This window comes from Typopeltis vanoorti, chromosome 17, assembly GCF_054136105.1.
Source record: "Typopeltis vanoorti isolate ZY-2024b chromosome 17, IOZ_Tvanoo_1.0, whole genome shotgun sequence".
In the NCBI taxonomy this organism is placed as follows: domain Eukaryota; kingdom Metazoa; phylum Arthropoda; class Arachnida; order Uropygi; family Thelyphonidae; genus Typopeltis; species Typopeltis vanoorti.
Window position 1 is genome coordinate 8,353,519 of NC_143565.1, and position 19,042 is coordinate 8,372,560.

A 19,042-nucleotide genomic window follows, 5' to 3' on the forward strand; every position below is an offset into this window, starting at 1 on the left:
CTCAAATTTGGGAGACTTACATTTTGAGAACTTCAGTCCAACTGCCAAGTCAACCAAATTAGCCCACCAGAGGGCACCATTAGGACTTTAGGAACAATATTAGTTTCTTGCTTTCTTCCTCATTTGCTTTTGTTAGTGCCTGCGTGCACGTACCATATCTTTATGTTCCTGAAGATGACAACGTGACGTTGCCGAAATACAGAAGTTATTTATTAAAGTTATCTTTAATTAATATACTTTATATGTGTTATTAATTCTGTAAACTAATTACCAGTTATCAAGGAGATAAAGTCTACTGGATGAAGGAGCCAAGGTGCTCTGTTTTGTACCAAATGGTAAATGTCAGATGGTTCCAAGCCTCATCTTGAAAAACAAGCTTGCTTATGTATTGCCAAATCTGTTTTCTTGGTCTTCCTCTGTGTTGATTAGTTGGCCTGTAGAGAGCAAGAGCACTGAACACAGGTGAAGGTGGATGTTTAAGTTGGCATTCCAACCATCTCAGTTGACTTTTTTTGAATTGTTTCTATTATGGGTCTTTGCTGTTTCTTCAAGAATGGCAGTATTAGGAATGTGATTGTTCAAAGGCATGTTGTTCCATTAATTGTTACAAAACAGAAAATGATAAGTTACTGTATAAAATTTGCAACATACATTAGAGTTATATTATAATGTTTTAATTAACAGCATCATACACATAAGAGAAAACTAAACAGAAGTTATTACTTCTATATATTTCACTCAAGATGTCATGGGCTTCATTCAGGGAGAGGCAGAAGAATTGGTAATTAAAGAGTTTTGTAACATATGATAATGTGAATCATGGCTTCACAGGTCCCCCCCCTCCCAGAATTCTCGAATTTAATTTAATAATAGCATTCCTAATTCGATGACTCAATACACATTAATTAAATATATCCAACTCAAATATAATACTCAGATTATAACTGCTAGGTCAAGTTCCTAGGTCATTATTTATCAGCAGCACATTATTTTATTTATATTTATATACATCCTCCATTTTGCATGATATGCATATGGTGTATACAAAGTTTTTTGCACACTCCGAGGATATCAATGAAAACAGATGAAATTAGTCAGTTAAATAAATATAACTTATTAGGCTTTTATTGGTTTTTCTACTAAAAATATCTCCAACATGCAGACCAATACAGTAATGCTTATGTAGCAAATGTTAAATTTATTTTTTACTTTAAATATAAATAAGTTGTTTAATGGAAACTGTTTTGCAAAAAAAAAAAACAAAAAGCCTTACCTACAATAATGGATTCTTTTGTTGCTTGCCCAAGTAATGCTTCCTTATATTTTGTCAGACTTTCATCTCCTTCATCTGCAGCAACTATCTCTTTTAAACTTCTTTCTGGCGGTGGTCTATAACGAGTATCATCCTCCCGTTCATCTTCACCAGGTTGCCTCTGGGGTTCTTGATCACCAGACATGTCTTTAATATAAAAGTTCAATATAATAAAATTTAAAGCTTTAACATACATTTTTTTTTTAAATCTATATTATTTTTAGCCATATAAGTTTGTATAACTTTATATTCTATATAGATGATTCGTTCCAAAACTCAAAAATATTCATATAAAAATTATTAATACAAAATACATATACCTTTGTATACCTTTTTATATTTTTATTATTTAAATGTAATACACATAAAGTAATCGAATTTATTAATTACATTACAATTACATATTACAGTAACTGTATTGGAAGGACGACTTTCATTGTCACTAACGGAATCACTGCTATCTGTTGACTCTTTTTCTTTTTGTGCGACTTTAACATGGAACCTATCCAATGACACTTGCTTTTACCTCCTTTTGAGGATTTCACGGAAATATGACATTGCATTGTTGTTAAACAGATTCATCACTTGCACTGCCACAGCCTTACTCGGGTGATGCTTTTTTACAAAATTTTGCACTGTTTCCCACATTTTACATACCTCCCTAATCTCATTTGAAGAGAGGGGTGTCTCCGTCTTTTTCTCCTCCTCCTCAGACGAGATCTCCTCCATAACCTTTTGCTGTTGCTTGCGATGCGGATCCATCAGTTAGTCGGTGGTAAACTCCTGGCCATGTTCCTCCACCAGTTCTTGAATGTTGTCCTCATTCACCTCTAGTCCAATGGTCTTCCCCAAGGACACAATTTCATCGACAACTGGCAGCTCCTGTTCATGAGCAAACCCCTCGATGCAATCAGACCACAGTTTTCTCCAAGCAGAATTAAGGGTTCTCTTGGTGACCCCATCCCAAGCTTTATCGATGATCTTGACGCAATTTACGATGTGGAAATGATTTTTCCAAAACTCTCGAAGGGTAAGGTTAATTCCTTCGGTCACCTCAAAGCATCGCTGAAATAGTGCCTTGGTGTAAAGCTAAAGCTTTTTAAAGTTCGAAATGACCTGCTGATCCATGGGCTGGAGTAATGGAGTAGTGTTGGGAGGAAGGAAATTGACCTTAATGAACTCAAATTCTTCCAGTAAGTCGTCCTCAAGGCCTGGAGGATGAGCAGGAGCATTATCCATAACCAGCAAGACTTTGAGAGGCAATTTTTTTTCTAAAAGGTATTTCTTCACTGCAGGACCGAAGACCTCGTTAATCCACTCAACAAACAAGATACGAATGACCAAAGCCTTGCTGTTGGACCTCCACATAATGTTTAACTGGCTCTTCTGCACCTTGCATTTCTTGAAGGCTTGTGGATTCTCAGGATGATACACGAGCAGGGGCTTTACTTTGAAATCACCACTTGCATTAGCACACGGCAAGAGGGTGAGACGGTCTTTCATGGGCTTGTGATCGAGCATTGCATTCTCTTCTGCTGTGATGTAAGTCCTCTTTGGCATCTTTTTCCAAAAAAAAAAAAAAGCCCCATCTCGCAATTAAAAACTTGCTGCGGCAGGTAACACTCAGAAACCATGAGCTTCTGGAACTCGGCAACGAACGCCTCAGCTGCCTTTGCATCCGAACTTGCAGCTTCTTCGTGCCTCACAACACTATGGATGCCACTTCTCCTCTTAAAGTTATCAAACCATCTCCTGCTCGCCTTGAAGCCTTCTTCGTTTTCTGTAGACATACCTTGGCAGTTTACTTACAAGGTCAGCGTACAAGGCCTTGTACGCTGACCTTGTAAAGTAAAGAAGTAAAGAAGAACTAAGGGGGTTAGTTCTTAGTTCTAAGAAGAACTAAGAACTAACCCCCTTAGTTCTTCTTTAATACTGTGCAAATCATTGACATAGACTTCTTATAAAATCTTGCGATGGAGGCCACTTGCATACCTTGTTCGTGCTTCCCGATGATTTCCTTCTTAATTTCCACCGTAATCATCTCCTTCTTCATACCGCCTTCCTTTTCAACCCTTTTCTTCATTGGGGCCATTGTTGTAGTACAGTTAATAAAGAACAGTCACTACATTTGGACACAAAATAAAAAAATGCTTTATGCACATGCATGTCACAATGTTAGCACGAATGTTGACTATACAAATAAGGTATGCTGATTGAGACCGAGCATGCAAGACGATTACCCACAATCCCGAGCGACTTGTGATCACGTGACGCTCGGCAGACAAAGTGTATAAGTAATACTCGTATTGCAAGACCTCGCTCATTTATCAAGTTAAAATTCATTAAAAATTTTTGCTCGTCTTGCAAAACACTCGCAGACTAAGTTACTTGCAATCCAAGGTACCACTGTGTATATATATATATATATATATATATATACACACACACACACACACATATGCAAGACAGACATTTTGGAAGCTACTTTAATCATAACAGTTAACCTGTCTTATTAATCTTAATAATGATCTTAATTGATTCAAAACTATTAATGGGAATCCTTTTCAAATACATTTTCATCTTTTAAAGAACTCCTCCCTCTTTTTCTACCATCCTTATTCTTCTAAAAATTATTACTATTACTATTATTACGGGCAACTCCAGGGAGTCATTAGACTCATCGAGGGAGGCCCCAAATCATATTCATCACAACTATTCGACATTCTTACAGTATCTATCATACCTCGCCTTAAACTCATTCAGTGTCACAGCATCCACCACAGACTCAGGGAGCGCATTCCACTCATTCACTACTCTAAAAGTAAAGAACCCAGCTCTAACACCTTTACTAACCACACTTTTGCCCAGTTTCCATGGATGTCCCCTAGTCCTCCCACAACCAGCCCTGTTCTCAAAGATATCTTCTGAATTAATTTTATAGAAACCCTTCAGTAATTTGAATGTCTCAATCATATCTCCCCTCCTCCGCCTATCAACCAATTTTTGCAACCCACAAATCCTCAACCTGTTCTCATACGGTTCATTGCACAGACCTGCTATCATCTTGGTCACTCGCCTCTGGATCCTCTCCACCTCCTCCCCATCAAGAAGAAACCTAGGTGACCAAATCTGAGCACAGTAGTCAAGATGGGGTCTTATCAAGGCTCGATACAGAGGAACAATAACCTGTTTGTCAATGTATTCTTCAGCAACCAAGTGATTTGATGAGCTGATTTGGCCACTTTTGCAATGTGTCCCCTAAATTTCAATTCCTTATCCACCAACACTCCTAAATCTCGTGCCTCATCAATTTCCTGGAGCACGGTTCCAACAATGCAGTAAACTGCCGCCAATCTTTTCACCCCAAAATGCATAACCTTACATTTTGCCACATTAAATTGACATCCATTCTCCTTAGCCCAGACCTCCAATCTATCCAAATCATCCTGCAAAATTTTGACGTCATCTGCATTCACTATTGCCCTACCCAACTTCGCATCATCTGCAAACAAATGAACTGTTCCTCTCAGATCCTTTCCTATATCATTTATGAACAAATTAAACAGCAGTGGTCCAAGAACAGATCCTTGTGGTACACCACTAGTCACAGGCCGTCTTGTGGACTCTACTCCTGAGTAAACCACTCTCTGATATCTCTCCGTCAACCACCCTCCTATCCATCTCACCAACCCTATGTCCATTCCCATATGCTGCAATTTACTGATTAGAATTCCATGTGGTATCCTGTCAAAGGCCTTAGCAAGGTCCAGTAGAATCACTGTAAACCCATTACCCTTATCCAGCTCAGCCGTCACTGTGTTATAATACGTGAGCAAGTTACTACCCTTCACAAAACCATGCTGTCCCCGATACAGTATCCCATTTTCTTCTATCCAATCTTGTATTTTCCTCTTGACTATTTTCTCTAAGACCTTGATAATGATTCCTGTTATGCTGATTGGCCGGTAATTTTCAACAGCAGCCTTGGAACCACCTTTGTGCAGTGGAACTATTTTCCCCTCTTTCCACCCCCTTGGGAAAGAGGGGAAAAATTTTGTTTAATTTGAGTCCTGCGGCTCAAATTAAACAAAATGGTCAAGGGCACTGACAATTATACAACTATTATCCTATACTCCATCACCACACTTTATCACAATCATGACTAGATTGTGAAATACACAATCACGACTAGAAAAATTTTGCAACCCACAGAAACCCAAAAACTCAAGTTTTTGGGTTGAAAGCAGCTGATGATGAGGAGGAGAGACTGACTGTAAGTGAGCAAACTTGATGTTAATAAGTCTGTGGGATTTGATAATATATGACCACGTATTTTGAAGGAATGTGCCAGGGATTGGCATCTGCTGTGACATATTTATTTAATATGAGTCTTGAACTGGATCAATTTCCAAAGGAGTGGAAGAAAGACAAGATTGTGCCATTTCATAAGGGATGTGACAGCATTAACTCAAGCATTAAATTATAGGCCCATCTGTGTGTCAGTTGTTGTGGTTAAAGTGTTGGAGAGGCTGGTAAGAACCAGGATCCAAAATTGGGTTGACAAAAATGGTTATCTTTGATGGACAGCATGGATTTGCTAAAGGGAGGTCATGTTTTAGTAATCTACTTACTTATGACAACAAAGGAGATGGATACACAGTAGCATACAGTCATATCCCGACTTGTGTGAATCCGGAGTTACGCGGTTTCTTGTATGTACATATTCCCGTCCCACTTCACGCCTCACCACTAGTTGTATCTTTCCGACGCCAGCCGCATTCACCAATGTCACACATGCTGTGAACAAGCACTGATGTGTTTCGCGCAGTCTCCATTCATACAAGATTTTTATAGTCTACAAAACCTTGCGATTGTTTAATGTTATGTTCTTGATAAAAATTTTATCACATAAAAAATAATAATGTCATCCAAAAGAAGCAAGTCCAATTCTTCTACAGCTAGCAAGAAAAGAAAAACATTGACTTTGGAAACAAAACTCGACATTATTAAGGATTTTGAAGGCAGAATGAAAATTTGCGAGCTAGCAGTTCGATCTTATAAGTTCGATCTACAGGAATCCACAGTAAGAACAATCATAAAAGAAAGGTTTACAGATTTTGGAGGACATAGATTCTAATGAAGAACGAACTGTAGTCACAAGGCAAGGAATAAAAAAATCATTAGCTTGCTATGAAAAAATTTTGCATGACAAGAAAACGACATTATGCTGTCAGACGAATCTATTAGATTTTATGAAACCATCAACATCGAAATAACTTTCTTTTTTTATGTATGAAAAACGACAATTATTGCAGGCGTAGACTTCTGTGGCTAATTGGTTCCAAAGATATATTTCGGTGATTACACCACATTTTTTTATTATTCAGTTATATAAAACACTGAAATAATAGTTCCCAACAAGTTTCATAAATCGTAGGATTTACATCTTCAGGGGGTAAATAGTATAACTTAAAGTTTAAACAAGAGAATTAATAAATACAAATCATAACCGTCTGGCTATTCATAAAATTCAAATAACAGAATGCAGATATATAACGTTATTGACATTGGACGATGCCACGTGTTCTTGTTCTCGTTCATACAGTCCGAGCTCAGATTGAGGTAGATTTTTTATTAGAGCTGACTACACTTGATGGAGAATTAAACCTTGATTTTTAATGCATTGGGTTGGGTTTTTTAGCATATTAGCAGCTTCTTTAAATTTTCTTATATAACTGTTGTTTTCTATGTATATCGTTTTTTGTCAGAGTACATCGTGTCAAGACTCGTTTTTTGTTCTCTTTTGTATTGTAAGTCTTTTTGGTGTTCAGCCATGTGTATTTCTCCAGATCTTCCTGTCTATCCTATGTAGCAAATCCCGCAAGAGCAATGGACTTTGTAGACTCCTGGTTTTTTAAGAGGATGATGAGGTGGTTTGGGTGGATGTAGGAATCTTGAGATTTTTTTCATAGGAAGGAAGGCTACTTTTATGTTGTATTTGTTCATTAATTTGGCTAGCTTATCTGTAACATTTTTGATATGAGGAAGCGAGATTGCATTTTTGTAATCCTATTTTATTGTGTTGTTAGCTGGAGGCATTTTAAGGATTCTCTTGACGGTTTTTGTTTCATATCCATTCTGTTGGAGGATTTGTGTTAAGTATTTTAGTTCTTCATTACATCTTTCTTGTGTGCTGGAGATATTGTATGCTCTGTCTCGAAGAGTTTTAATTAAGCTTATATTTTGTGAAGGATGGTGGTGTGAGGTTGCATTTAGAAATCTTCCAGTGTTTATCGGCTTCCTATATACTGAGAAGGAGAGTTTACTTTCTTCATTAACTTCTAATAAAATATCCAGAAAAGGAAGTTTTTTTTATTTTTTTCTTGTTCTAAAGTGAATTTTATGGTGTTGTAAAAATTGTTGATATAATCTTTGAAATTGATAAGTTCATCTGTTGTTCCACTGAATATGATGAAAATATTGTCCACATAGCTAAGCGATATTTTTGGTTTTTTTATGGTAATTCTTAAGAGCATTGTTTCAAATATTTCCATAAATAGGTTTGCTAATACCGGTGTTGAAAGTTTATTTTTCATTTGGTTAGAGTATAATAAATTTAGTTTAATCCTTTATCCAAGTGTGAGCAAACAAAGTTTGTGCCTGAAAGTATCTTCAGGACTGGGGTAAGGTGGTACAACACCAGGGAAACTCATTGCAAAGGGTGGAGCAAGCTACCAACACTCCTGTCTCAGTATCTCCTATAATGCAAAACACATCTCCTTGTGGATATGTCTAATGTCTAACTGAAGAGACCTCAATAAAGGTCAAAACTAGTCTGGGTAGTGGCCCTTCCCTTAATGCATAACATTAGACATATCCGCAAGGAGATGTGTTTTGCATTATAGGAGATATTGAGACAGGAGTGTTGGTAGCTTGCTCCACCTTTGCAACGAGTTGCCCTGGTGTTGTACCACCTTACCCCAGTCCTGAAGATACTTTCAGGCGCAAACTTTGTTTACTCACACTTGGATAAAGGATTAAACTAAATTTATTATGCTAATACCGGTGATAATGATGAACCCATGACCAGTCCTTCTTTTTGTTCCCAGATTCTATCTTTATAGGCGAAAAAAGTATTGTTTATACAATGTTTAAAAACGGGTCTTGCTTTCCATACCACTTCCACTGGACACGATCTACTCTGGCAAAAAACGACGATGTCATACATAGAAAACAACAGTTATATAAGAAAATTTAAAGAAGCTGCTAATATGCTAAAAAAACCCAACCCAATGCAATAAAAATTAAGGTTTAATTCTCCATCAAGTGTGGTCAGCTCTAATAAAAAATCTACCTCAATCTGAGCTCGGACCGTATGAACAAGAACACGTGACATCGTCCAGTATTGTTCAATGTCAATAACGTTATATATCTGCATTCTGTTATTTGAGTTTTATGAATAGCCAGACGGTTATGATTTGTATTTATTAATTCTCTTGTTTAAACTTTAAGTTATACTATTTACCCCCTGAAGATGTAAATCCTACAATTTACGAAACTTCTCAGGACCTATTATTTCAGTGTTTTATATAACTGAATAATAAAAAAATGTGGTGTAATCACTGAAATATATCTTGTGAACTACAATTATGATTATATTTCTTAAAAAATATAGGTGTTTTTGTAAACCTTTGGTCCCAATTGTATGTTTGTATATATAAATTATATATACAAACATACAATTATATTATGCATATTTTTTATATGCATAATATAATTGTTTAATTATATATATTAAACATTCATATATTATGCAAAATTATACCCCGAGTTACGTGAATTCGACTTACACGTTTTTTGATGGTCCCACCTACCACGTAACTTCGGAGTTTTACTGTACTTAGATTCTTCAAAGGCTTTGATAGATTACTGCATAATAAGTTGATAGTATAAAAGTTCACTTTCGACTATCAACTGCACACGCTTGTCAAACTAGAGCAGATGGGGCTGAATATTAGACTAGTGCACTGGATTGGAGATTGGCTATATAATAGGCATCAGCAAGTTGTTTATGTGGAAGCAATATCTGAAGGAAAGTCACTAGTGGCATGCCTTAGAGGTCTGTTTTAGGTCATTGCTGTTAAAGTATGTTAATGATACTCAGGAAGATTTGGATGGAAATATTCAGTTGTTTGTAGATGATTCAAAGTTGGGATGGACTATGAGGAGTAGAGCAGAAGTTGTGGCCTTACAAGACTTGAATAGATTAAGTGAATAGGCATGGGAGTGGGTATGCCAGTTCAATGTTGCAAAATGTAAGGTTTTAAAATTTGGGAAACAAAGATGGGATGTAGAATTTATGCTTGGCGGGGATATATTATTGGAGGTGGAGGAAATAAGGGATCTTGGGGTGATAGTGGATACGGATCTGAAGTTTAGAGGACACATTGCCAAAACTGTGAGGACAACACAATGCATTCTGGGAATGATGCAGAGGACACTGACTTGCAAGGAGATTCTTGTTCCATTATATAAGGGTTTGATTAGGTCACACATCTGTGCACAGATTTGGTCACCTGGTTTTCAGAAGGAAGAGGAGATGTTGGAGAGGATCCAGAGGCTATTGACTAAGGTAGTATCTGATTTCTGGAATGTCAACTATGAGGAAAGGTTGAAAAGATGCAATTTACAGAGTCTAGTGAATAGGAGGAAGAGGGATGATATGATAGAGATGTACAAGTTAGTAAGAGATTGTTATAGGATCAATGTTGAAGACGTTTTATAGAAAACAGTAGGGGATCAGGAGAGAACCAGAGATCATCCCTGGAAGCTGATGAAAGTTTATTTTTCACTTGGTTAGAATAAAATAAATTTAGTTTAATCCTATATCCAAGTGTGAGCAAACAAAGTTTGCGCCTGAAAGTACCATCAGGACTGGGGTAAAGTGGTGCAACACCAGGGCGACTCCTTACAAAGGTGGAGCAAGCTACCATCACTCCTATCTGAGTATCTCCCATAATACAAAACACATCGCCTTGCAGATATGTCTAATGTTATGCATTAAGGGAAGGGCCACTACCCAGAATAGTTTCGACCTTTATTGAGGTCTCTTCAATGGGAGCCAGGCCCAAGTGGAGCTACCACCCAGAAGCATTAGCAAGGTCATCTCTACCTATAGGAGTTGCCAAATGGTGTGCCACCTTTTTAATAAGTTACTCTGGATTTAGAGAAAGATGTTGAAAGCTTATTTTTCACTTGGTTAGAATATAATAAATTTAGTTTAATCCTTTATCCAAGTGTGAGCAAACCAAGTTAGCACCTGAAAGTATCTTCAGGACTGCGGTAAAGTGGTGCAACACCAGGGTGACTCCTTGCAAAGGTGGAGCAAGCTACCATCACTCCTATGGGGTAAAGTGGTGCCACACCAGGGCGACTCCTACAAGGAGTCACCCTGGTGTTGCACCACTTTACCCCAGTCCTGAAGATACTTTCAGGCACAAACTTTGTTTGCTCACACTTGGATAAAGGATTAAACTAAATTTATTATATTCTAACCTAGTGAAAAATAAACTTTCAACATCTTTCTCTAAATCTAGAGTAACTTATTAAAAAGGTGGCACACCATTTGGCAACTCCTATAGGTAGAGATGACCGTGCTAATGCTTCTGGCTGGTATCTCCACTTGGGCCTGGCTCCCACTGAAGAGACCTCAATAAAGGTCGAAACTAGTCTGGGTAGTGGCCCTTCCCTTAATGCATAACATTAGACATATCCGCAAGGAGATGTGTTTTACATTATGGGAGATACTGAGATAAGATTGATGGTAGTTTGCTCCACCTTTGCAAGGAGTCGCCCTGGTGTTGCACCACTTTATCCCCCCAGTCCTGAAGATACTTTCAGGTGCAAACTTTGTTTGCTCGCACTTGGATAAAGGATTAAACTAAATTTATTATATCCCTGGAAGCTGTATGGGGAGAGGGGGGGAGAAGCAGGTTTTTTGCATGCAGAGTTGTGAATAGTTTGGAATGCCTTGTCTGAGAAAGTGGTGTCTGCAGAAAATTCATCAAATTTTCTACAGACACCATCATCTTGAATGTAGATTCCAGTATTGTCAAGGGTAAGACTGGAAGAACAGGGTTCTTTTTTGTGGCAAATAATGAGAAGGAACAATATGCTGAACTGTGTGTATGACAAAAGGACCTCCTAGATGAGTATAACAACATGGGGGTTTTAAGGTAGTAGTAATAATAATAAGCATTATTATTATTACTACTACCTTAAATATATTTATTAAATATCTTTAATAAATTTAGTTTAATCCTTTATCCAAGTGTGAGCAAACAAAGTTTGCGCCTGAAAGTATCTTCAGGACTGGGGTAAGGTGGTACAACACTGGGCAACTCATTGCAAAGGTGGAGCAAGCTAACATCAATCCTAACTCAGTATCTCCCATAATGCAAAACACATCTCCTTGCGGATATGTATAATGTTATGCATTAAGGGAAGGGCCACTAGTTTCGACCTTTATTGAGGTCTCTTCAGCGGGAGCCAGGCCCAAGTGGCGATACCAGGCAGAAGCATTAGCAAGGTCATCTCTACCTATAGGAGTTGCCAAACGGTGTGCCACCTTTTTATTAAATTACTCTGGATTTAGAGAAAGATGTTGAAAGGTTATTTTTCACTTGGTTAGACTATAATAAATTTAGTTTAATCCTTTATCCAAGTGTGAGCAAACAAAGTTTGCGCCTGAAAGTATCTTCAGGACTGGGGTAAGGTGGTACAACACCGGGCAACTCGTTGCAAAGGTGGAGTAAAATAACATCACTCTTAACTCAGTATCTCCCATAATGCAAAACACATCTCCTTGCGGATATGTATAATGTTATGCATTAAGGGAAGGGCCACTACCCAGACTAGTTTCGACCTTTATTGAGGTCTCTTCAGTGGGAGCCATTCAGGCGCAAAGTTTGTTTGCTCACACTTGGAAAAAGGATTAAACTAAATATATTATAGTCTAAGCAAGTGAAAAATAACCTTTCATTAAAGATCTTTATAACACTTCATTCACATTTTGTGTGAGATCATGACAACACACAATATTAATAATAGGGGGAAAAAAAAAGAAAAAAAAATAGACTAACAAAGAACAACAATAGAAATGAAATTTTTGAAAAGAGTGAGATATGCTGAACTAGATAAGAAAAGAAACACCAAATTTTTACAAAAAACTAGACTTTACAAATAGATAATAACAGAAACAAATGAACCCAACATGTGAATAATGTCAGCAAACAAAATGGGGGGGGGGGATAAAGATCTTTAAAGACAATGAAGCAGGCCACAAGGCCCAATATCATGAAAGGAATACAACAACATTTTTTTTTTAATGGAAACACATCCATGAGAGTTGGTTAACCTATAGTACACTAGTACTGTGGATGACAATAAGAAGCTTTTTCCCATTTGATATGAAAAGCAGTGGATTGTATTCCTTGGGAAATGAATGTGGTGGAAGACTGCTCCAGAGGGTAGCAATGGAAGGAATAAATGAAGAAACAAAGAAATTCTTTCTGTGGTTTTGGAGTTCAGCTGTGAGATTGTAGTTAGCTTCTGTACATGCTTACACAGATTTGTAAGATGGTGAGGGAATTATTGATGCCAATTCTGGTGAACAGTGGCCATAGAAGTATTTATAGAAGATGCATGCTGCAAAGACAGAACACCTGTGCAAAAATGAGTGGAGTGTATTAATGAGAGAGAGGTTTCATCAATCTAATTGCTCTTTTCTGTATAGAATCCAGTATGTTCATGGAGCTCTTAAGGGACACCATCCCAGATATGAGAGCAGTGATTAGTGATTTGTATAGAGTTAAGAGCTATTTCGAGCTAAAGTAATGCCTCAAGCAAAAGACAAAGCCTAAATTTTTGGATGCAGAGGAGGCAATATGTGATATGTTTGTGCCCAGAGAGATTTGGGGTTAGACTCATTCTGAGAAGGTAAATCTTATCTTGAATGCAGATTCCAGTATTGTCAAGGGTAAGACTGGAAGAACAGGGTTCTTTTTTGTGGCAAATAATGCACAGCTGAGTTTTGAAATTGATCATTTTATCCAAATTCATTGATAAATGTTTTGAAGATCAGAATTTATGGTACTAGATATTCGAGTTCTGGAGGTTGTGGTGATTTGTGCTTTGCAGTTTTTTCAAACGAAAAGGAGGAGTGTACTGTGTTGTCATCAACAAAACTGCATACTGGACTGGCAGTCAGCTGGAGTAGATAATTTATGTATAGAAGGAAGAGGATGGGCAAGAGAGCCTTGTTGTACCCCAGCATTAGTTGTATAAGAAGATAAGGAGTCATCATAAGGAGAAGATGAAGACTACTGTACCACTTGTGTTTGGATACAAAATAAGTAAGGAGTCATCCACCATCACTTGGAGTGAGCATCCAGCCAGAAAGCTGGCTAACTAAATGCAGAAGTCAGGAGACAGATCAAATGATGGGAGTTTTCTTAAGAGACCTTTGTGCCAAAATAAATCAAAAGCCTCAGAGATATCAATAGCAAGTCCATAGCAAGATAGCAAGTCAGTTGCAGTATGCCTGACTTTTTTTGTACAGCCTTGGGAAACCTATTGGAGAACCAAGGCTTAGATAGGGGATGAGAATAGTATGGAGCAAGGAATGTTTCCATGCCAATGAGAATTATTTCAGTGATTCTCTCTACACACAGGTTTGGCTCAGGTGTATGGAAACAGTGATTGGATCAAGGAAATGAAACACAGAAGTTGCAAGGATTGTTCCACTTGGCTTTCTGGCAATGCCATACAACGTGTGGTTGCGAGTTATTTTGTGGGTATTACCCCACTGGGAAAGAGACCTGCACTGTCTGAGCTATCTAGAAGGCAGGCAACATTCACAGTGTTCTTAGATGGATCACTAGTGAGGAAGAGATCCATGATTTAGGGAGTGGTTGGAATTATCTGGTATTCTGGGCATGTAGACAATGATTGTGTAAATAATATTAATACCATTGTATTTTTGTATGAATTTATTCTGGGTATTTTAAAGTCATCTGGACAGCTCATAAAAAAATGAACTTTTTTTTTGTCTTTATGACTGTAGACATTTTAGAAGTTACTTTTTTCCAGTAATCTATGATGAAATAATTATATCAATTCCAGCTACTGTATCAAAAAAAAATAATAATAATAATAAATAATAAATTTCAGTTAATCAAACAGACTATGTTTTTGTAACCCGTTCATAATGAAAGCATATCTAAATTCTCTGGCGCAAATTTTGTTAAAATTATAAAATAGGGTCTCTGGTAGTACAAGTTTTGCAAAACCAGGAGTTGAGAGCAGCTGTGTTTGACACAGCAAAAAATTAATATTACATTACACCAAGACCCATCGCGGAAGGGCTTTCCGCGACGAGTACAAATTTTTGATAATAAATTTCTTTCTTTCCCTGTGCAGACTGAAAACTAAATAAGTTATATACTGTACGAAAATTGTATCCTTTTTACTCTTACAGATCGCACAATGACCCATCTTAGTAGCTCCTACGTAAGAAAAAACCTTGAAAGAGTCTTGTTATCTGTGAACCCTCCTTAAATATGATAAAAACAACAGCTTTCTCGATAAGTGAATAGCAACAAACATCGAGACAAATTAGCTGGTGAGAAGTTTAGCATGCAGTAACATTTTGTATATTACTACTAAACATTTTCGTATCTAACGAGCTAGATTGTTTCCTTTTGCTTTTTTCGGGAAAAAAAAAAAGTTTTTATACAGCTGAACATATTGAATATTAGCTTAGAAGTAAAAATAATCATATTCATATCAAAGATTTTTACAATTTTTTAAAACATCAATTTATGCATGATGCTCAAATTTCCACCATTTTTAATTTCTAACACATCGTAAACCACATTGCAATTTTTGCTTTTTTTATTCGTAGCAAACAAAACTTATAAAAGTAATGGTCTCAAATGGTGTCTTTGACACCTAATTAAATTAAAAAAAACTTCCCAAACTATGAATGAACACCAAGAAAACCGCTCACCTTCTTATTATATCTTTATAAATATTACGAACTTGGAAGGCAATTACGGAAAGAAGCAGGCGTGGAGTTTACTTCCTTTCTACAAAAATCACTTCCGGTTTCGTTTATTTGATAAGTAGAAATTATTAATACTAGTAGCTAAATAATAACGAAATAGCATTACAGTTCATCATATTGATATATTTTAATACCCAGAAGTAAAGTAGTTAATTAAAATCTCATTATATAAATCTCTAAATCTAAAAAAAAAAAAAAAAAAAAACGCTAAATTAAATCGCACTTTCGATATGAGAAGCAGCATGCGATTGAATTAGTAGTGGTAGTAGGAAAACGAATGAATGAAAGAAACAGTGATGTTGTTCGCCCACCGTTTATAGACCTCTCCTTGGCATTTTGCCAAGAATAGTCGATTCATGCTGAAGGGGAGAAAGATATGAAGGATGTACGAATTGGTTGCCAACATGCGAAATCACTTTCTTTCTTTCTTGTCGGTCGCTGTACAAGTACTAGCTTGATTTTTGTTGTCACTTTTTTTTGCATTATTTTTTTATTATTAATTTATATGATGGATCCAGTACAGTCATCAAGTTCTGTTGTTAAACAACAACAGAACTTGTTGACTGTAGTTTCAGTAGCTCTTGCAAAAGAATATTAAATAATGTGCTGACATTCTGTGAAAAAGAATCGTCTCATTGTTCCCCTTTCTCAAGTCATAAAACGTGCAAGTGCAATTGCGGGCGTATCGAGGTCGACTGTTAAAAGAATTCGTAGGGAATCAAAAGGTAAACCCAAATTTAAATCTCCTAAAAAAAAAGCGTCAGAGTAAAGAAAACCATCGAAACCGTAGCTTTGAATGATTTTGATGTAGACGTTATAAGAAGAACTATTCACGAATTTTACTTGGTCGAGAAAAGCGTGCCAACTGTTCCGAAATCGATTCCTGTGCTTAAAGAAAAAATTAATTTTCCTTGGAAAAGAGAAACTTTAAGGAAAATACTTCATGAAATGTTTTAAAAAGTCCCAGAATAAAAAGAAACTTATCATGGAGAGAAGTGACATTGCTTTATCAAGAACACAGTGTTTGAGAGCAATAAGAGGTTTCAGGGAGGAGAAAAGACCGATTGTGTATCTAGATGAAACTTGGATTGATAGTAATTTAACTTATGGAAAATGTTGGCAGTCTTCAGAACAGGCGACTGAAAGTATTACAGTTCAAAACTGGGGAAAATATCTTTCATGTCACCTCATTGGAAAATATGTATTGAGACAGAGACGGATTTATCGAAGAATTATGCGAACCTTTGGTGATCAGTTTAAGTGAAAGTGATGGCGATTCGGACACTGATTCAAATGACTCTGAAGATTAAAAGGATTTGATAATGGTATTTTTTTCCAACCTTTTTTTGCATGGATTTGTTAAAAGAGTCACAACAAGTCAAATAATTAATCGGTTTAGGACATTAAAGTGTCTCAGTTCTCTCAACTGTAAGTTTTGAATATCTAAGTTCATTTGAAAAAATTTCTGTTTTTCATTATAATTATTTTTATTTTATAGAAAAATTTCTTAAAAATAAGCTTAGTTAAATTTTTGTTTTATGCTATACCTTTTTAATTTTGTTAATACTCTACGTACATTTTTCCAACTGTTATACATGCAAAATAGTTACACTTTAAAAACAGCGATGTTCGTAAAAGAAAAGCTAAATTTTCCTACCTGTAATAATAAACAAACACATCCTAGAAGACAGATTGATTACCCTATTATCGGAATGGATTCTCCTTTTTCTGACATGCGCAGAAGTGTCGAGGAACCTCTAATCGGTGGGCGAACTATAGTAGGAATTGCAAAATTTTCTTCATGGCGGTGTTGTTGAATGGTGTTGAGCCGGCGAGCGAAAATCTTGAATTGTATGCTAGCAGAGCTGTGTGGGGAGAAAAAGGAGCAGTTTGTTCCTGTGGAATGTATTCGAGTGCAGAACGGAATTGTATAAAAGAAACAAACTAAATTTAAATGGAGTCAGTTTAAATCGACTGGAGAGACTTTTAGTATAAGGAAGTATAATGAGTGATTTTATTTATTTATCATTATTATTGATTGCCAAAATTAGTTGCGAGTTTCCTGACGGTGAATGAGAGGTATGTATGATTCTCCCACGATGAGTCTCCAGACTTCATAAAAATGCCGTATAATAATAATAAATAAACTAAAAGCAAAAATTTTGAACATCAGTAATAACAGCAAATGCAGATTATGCGATCAGAAAGATGAGACTTTAGAGTATTTAATCAGTGCCTGAAGCAAGATAGTTGAAATTAAATATAAATATCGCCATGATCAAGTGTCCAAAATAATTCTTTAGCATGTAATGCAAAAAATATGGCGTTCCTACATCTGATAACTGGTGGCAGCATAAAATAGAGACAGTATTGGAAAACTAAACAGCAAAAATTATCTGGGACATAAGAATACAAACTGATCGGCATTTCGAACAAACTAGACCTGACATCACAAGTATTGAACATAGACAAGTTTAGATTATTGACGTTGCAGTACCCACTGATAACAACAATAAAGAATTTGGAAAAAATCACTAAATATCGCGTTCTGGTGATCGAAGTTGGCAGGCTGTGGAATAATCTACATATTATTCCACATATAGATGCTCTTGGTGCAATTTCAAAAAACTGTCCAACGGATTACATAAATAAACATCAACAGTGACCACGTGATCTACAAAAAACGGCATTATTTGGAAAAGTCCATATTTTACAACGCTACATGACCGACTATTCTTGATTCTTGGGTGGAATATATATATATAAAATCAGCTAACGCCTATTTGTTCTCGTATAGGGAGTAGGCGAGGCCGTTTACCCTATCTAACGTTTGGAGACTGAGTGGGCAGTTCAATGTCCACTGGTAGCCAATCAGACAGATAGCTGGCCCAAGGCTATCACTGATTCATCGGTATGCAGTGAAGAAGGCGGCAAGCTAGTGCCGCCATCTCGTGGTCTCTAACCCTAACACAATATTTTTAATGTCTGAAAATAGTGTGGGTTCGACGGTCGATTTTCTTGAGTTTACGGGACGAAAAACCGGAGTTTCCGGGAGAAAAAACCCGCTAGACAATGCCAGAGATCGACTAACTCGGAAACCGGTCGAAAAAAGGCTTAGAAAAGTTTCCTCTGGTCGGTGACTAGATTTGAACCAACAAATCCTTTCTTTGTGTGGTCAAGCTCCGTAGATGCAAACGCCACTTCTACTGAGTTATCTTTTTTTTTTTTCTACTGAGCTATCAAGATACCAAGTAATTTTATATAAACTTGGTATTTTTATATAAAATTACTTGGTGTCTTGAATGCATAATAAACCCAAGTTTAAAAAAATGTCTATATATATACAGTAAAACCCCGTTTTTACTTTCCCGCAATTTACGTTTTCCTGCCATATACGTCATTTTCCGTTGGTCCCGTCGTAAGACTTATTGTTACGATATATTGTTTTCCCGCCATTAACAACTTGATGTGGACGTTATTTCCCGTGATGTGCGTTTTTTTCTCGGGTGGCAATATTGATTTTCGAATCGATATCTGCGGAAATATGCGCATTTCTGTTCCAAGATGGCGATGCGTTCGGCTGTAAGTTTCGTTTCGCCATCACG

General features: G+C 36.7%; 1 protein-coding gene across 1 annotated transcript in view; it reads right to left on the minus strand.

Moving 5' to 3' along the window:
* The window catches only part of LOC150097119 (rho GDP-dissociation inhibitor 2-like), a 90,486-nt gene extending 75,009 nt beyond the window's left edge, over nt 1–15,477 (minus strand). The window contains exons 1-2 of the mRNA XM_090407328.1: nt 15,381–15,477; nt 1,274–1,459 (exon numbers count right to left, since the gene is read on the minus strand). Of these exons, the coding sequence (XP_090263454.1) occupies nt 1,274–1,457 (184 nt within the window). The 5' untranslated portion in view covers nt 1,458–1,459; nt 15,381–15,477. The remainder of the gene's footprint in view (nt 1–1,273; nt 1,460–15,380) is intronic.
* Between the last annotated feature and the right edge of the window lie 3,565 nt (nt 15,478–19,042).